The sequence below is a fragment of the Frankliniella occidentalis genome, unplaced genomic scaffold, assembly GCF_000697945.3.
Source record: "Frankliniella occidentalis isolate FOCC.00 unplaced genomic scaffold, Focc_3.1 Scaffold201, whole genome shotgun sequence".
NCBI classification, from domain to species: domain Eukaryota; kingdom Metazoa; phylum Arthropoda; class Insecta; order Thysanoptera; family Thripidae; genus Frankliniella; species Frankliniella occidentalis.
In genome coordinates, this window is record NW_026267327.1 from 227193 (window position 1) to 230635 (window position 3443).

General features: G+C 42.6%; 2 protein-coding genes across 3 annotated transcripts in view; both read left to right on the forward strand.

The window, feature by feature from the left end:
* The window catches only part of LOC113205807 (nuclear pore complex protein Nup88), a gene marked incomplete in the record, with an annotated part of 120418 nt that extends 117327 nt beyond the window's left edge, over positions 1-3091 (forward strand). The window contains 11 exon segments of the mRNA XM_052272342.1: positions 245-360; positions 589-874; positions 992-1155; positions 1268-1353; positions 1429-1709; positions 1793-1906; positions 1995-2074; positions 2159-2305; positions 2396-2555; positions 2718-2806; positions 2901-3091. Coding sequence (XP_052128302.1) covers positions 245-360; positions 589-874; positions 992-1155; positions 1268-1353; positions 1429-1709; positions 1793-1906; positions 1995-2074; positions 2159-2305; positions 2396-2555; positions 2718-2806; positions 2901-2964 — 1587 coding nt within the window.
* Positions 1-3443, forward strand: part of LOC113205804 (fructose-bisphosphate aldolase-like) — a 63268-nt gene that overhangs the window by 50304 nt on the left and 9521 nt on the right. The window lies entirely within an intron of this gene.

Sequence of the window (3443 nt, forward strand, 5' to 3'; positions counted from 1 at the left end):
GGGGGGGGAGGCGGTTGGGGCACGCGTTGCGACCCAACCAAATGATCGCGATGTCCGTGAGTAAGCAGGCCCGCTCCGCTCCGCCAACTAAAGTGCTGACATTGCCAACGCTAGGGTGCCCCCTGGTTACCTCAGCTTATCCACGTAGACGTATACCATCCTGGCATTTTTGCACGTTTTTCTAGCCATGCTTTTCACTCCTTGTTCGTTTCTGACTCGTTTGTGTTTTGTTTCACGTTTCCAGGGAAAGCGTACGACCGCTGGAGGCCGGACCGCCGACGCCGACGTCGAGTGGCCCATCATGGTGTTGCGCGGAAATGGCGACGTGTACTCGGTGCTGGTGCCCCTCGCGGCCAAGGAGTGAGTACCGGAGTACTGTCCTTTACTAGAAATACAAGCGTACACCTATTTCTATGTATTTATTTTTTCTAATTTTTCTGTTTTATTTTTCTGCAAAGTTTCTGTTTTTCGGATTTTTTCAGATTTTTTTTTTTTTGGGGGGGGGGGGGGTGTAGTACACACTGATTTTTTTTAGTGAAGTACCTCTCGGGTTGAGCTGGCCCTGACCGTCGTGTTCCTTGTCGGCAGCGGCGGCGCCCTCCCGCGGCCGGTGGTGCGCGGGCCCCTCACCATGTACCCTCCGGCCGACGACAACTACGGCGTGGACGCGTGCTCCGTGCTGGTGCTGCAGACGTCGCCGCCGCTGCTGGTCGTGGCCACCAGCGCCGGCACCCTGTACCACTGCCTGCTGCTCTCCCCCGAGGACGGCGGCGGCGACGCGGCCGACCTCAGCCTGCGTGACCTCAGCATCCGGGACCTCCGGGACCTCAGCGCCGTGGACGACGAGGACGCACTGCGCAAGGAGGTCTCCAAGGTGGGAGATGTGATGCCAATGGTGGCACGGTTAAAAAAAAAAACACACACACAGTGCTGTCGCTAACTTGTCTTTCGCAAGGTCTGATGTGACTTTATGTTTTTCTCTCTTTTCCAGATGTGGACTTCGGTAGCCAACAACTCTCTGGCAGGGCAGCCAGTTTTACATGTATTCGAGTCTGTGGAGTTGGAACTTGGCCTGTCACTAGATGATGACCTATTGGGTGACGTGTCTTTTAACTGTCCATTACACCTCCAAAACCACCCAACCTCAAATGATAGGTATTTACATATTTTTTTTAAATTCATTTTAAAACATGTTAATAATCATCTAACATTTCTTTTTTTTTACAACAGTTCTGTACTCTATTTTATTTTTATTTTTATTGTTCAGGTATCTCGTCAGTCATGAGGCAGGCATTCACATTCTTTTCCTCCCAATAGTTGCCCAGCTCACTAAATTTGTCAACGCGTCTGATGGTAAGATCTCTTATATTCTGTTTATTTTTTATGCTTACAATTTTAAGAACTTGAAAGAAATTGAAACATTTACAGATTATGCTGAAAGCTGTCTTCCAAAATTCGACAGCCAAAGTAACTCAGTCGCTGAATACCTACTCTGCACCAGAGTTTGTGGAGGAGGAAATGGAAATGTGCCATCAGAAAGCTCTACAACATCACCCATCTTAGGGCTTGCTTTGAGCTCCGCTCCTGCCACACTCATTGCTCTTTTGGCCGGAGGGGAGGTTGTGAGCCTTCTTCTTTCATCTCTGCATTTGCCATCCATCTCTTCTCAGTCCATTCTCTCCTTGAATTCTCTAACAGGCAACCCCAAAGTACTTGATTCAAATCGCAATGTTCTTCTCTATAATCAATCTCAGTAAAAATGTTAAATTTGGGTGGAATTTTTTTGTTTCAGCTTAATGAAGAAGCCTTTGATGAACATATTCGCAAACTGTTAAAACATCGAGGAACCCTACCTATATTTAAATTTGAGGAAAAAGCAATGTCATCTCCTCAAGAAGCATTGAAGGTATTATTTATTTATTTTATGATGGTAATGTGGTAATCTAAAATGTTTTGGTTATCTTCCATCACTTACCACTTTTTTTCCTTATCAGTTCATTAATCGTGGAACACAACTTCTGTATGAAAAGTATTTTCAAAGGCATGAACAAGCCCATGAAGATATTGAAAATAGGTAAGATTACATTAGCCAGAAACGCTAATTATGTATCTAAATCATTTTTTTTTCTTTCTATCTTCTCTATTTGTCTTGATTTAGAATGAAACGTCTTCAGAGAATTAAGGAACATCAACTGAGTGATCTCTCAAATTTAGAGAAAGAAAGATCAGATTTGAAATCTAAAGTAGAAGTGCTGGTTGAAAAACTGAATGAGATGAAAAAAAAACAAGAGGAACTTAGTGACCGGTCAGTATTTGTTCATTGTTTTGTTTGAACCTGATTGTCTTCAAGTTACGATGTGTATATCCCTGCTGGTTTTGTGGTTTTCCCCTGTAGAGCTGAACGTGTTCTACGAAATGCCAACATGAAACAGCCTCAGGTTTCCAATGCGGAAGTGCAAATGAGAAAAGATCTTAGCACTAAACAAATCAAATTGGTAGAGATGAGGGAGAAATTAGACAAGATAAGAAAATATTCAATGGATCAGAAGTCACAGGTAAATATTTGCATTTCTTAATCACAAAGTCTGTTAATATGCCATACGTTCCTATATTTTTTTATATTTATTTTTACATGCCAGTGCACGTTAATTGCTATGTCCTATTTGCAAAGAGTACTGCTCTCGTGAATTAACTCCTAATCTAATCTTTTCTCACAGTTGGACCGCTGGAACCTACACCAAAAGAAGAGAGTGGTTCCAATGAATGATACCCACCAAGATGTCATCAAGAACAACCTAAAACAAATGTATGTAGTACCACCACCTCTTTGACACCTTAACTTATAATTGCGTTTAGTGTGATTTTCTCATAACTAATCACATTCTGTCTTTCTTTTTCAGGAGGGAAGAATTAAGCTCATTAGTAGAAAAGGTGAAGTCAAGCCAAACAGAACTAGAATTGTAAGGTTCCCTTTTCCTGTTACTGAACTCTGTGTGATGATCTCACAAATTTGTCAACTTTTGTCAACTAACTTAATACAAATGTACCAAACTAAATGAATCAATAAAAATAAATGCAGAAACAACATGTACATATATTTTTTATTTTTTTTTCTAATGGGTGGTATTAAATTGATTTTTTTAATGATTATTTATATATTAGTTGAAAGTGTGCGAGATTCAACATTGTTGAAGCTTCCTCTCTTACGTACACAACGAAAGTACTAGGAGTTAAATGTCCGAATAGGGGGAGGGGGATGGGACGATAGCTGTAAATTGTTTTACGGGTCCCCTATCAACCCGTCCAGATTTTTCTGCCGCTGCGACATTTCTGTGGAGGCATGATGTAATCTTACCTCCATGGTGGAGGTAGGGTGTCCGTAAGAATACGCGGCAGCTCGATGGGTTGCCTACGCACTAGCGTGCAGGCGCGGAGGGCGCGGG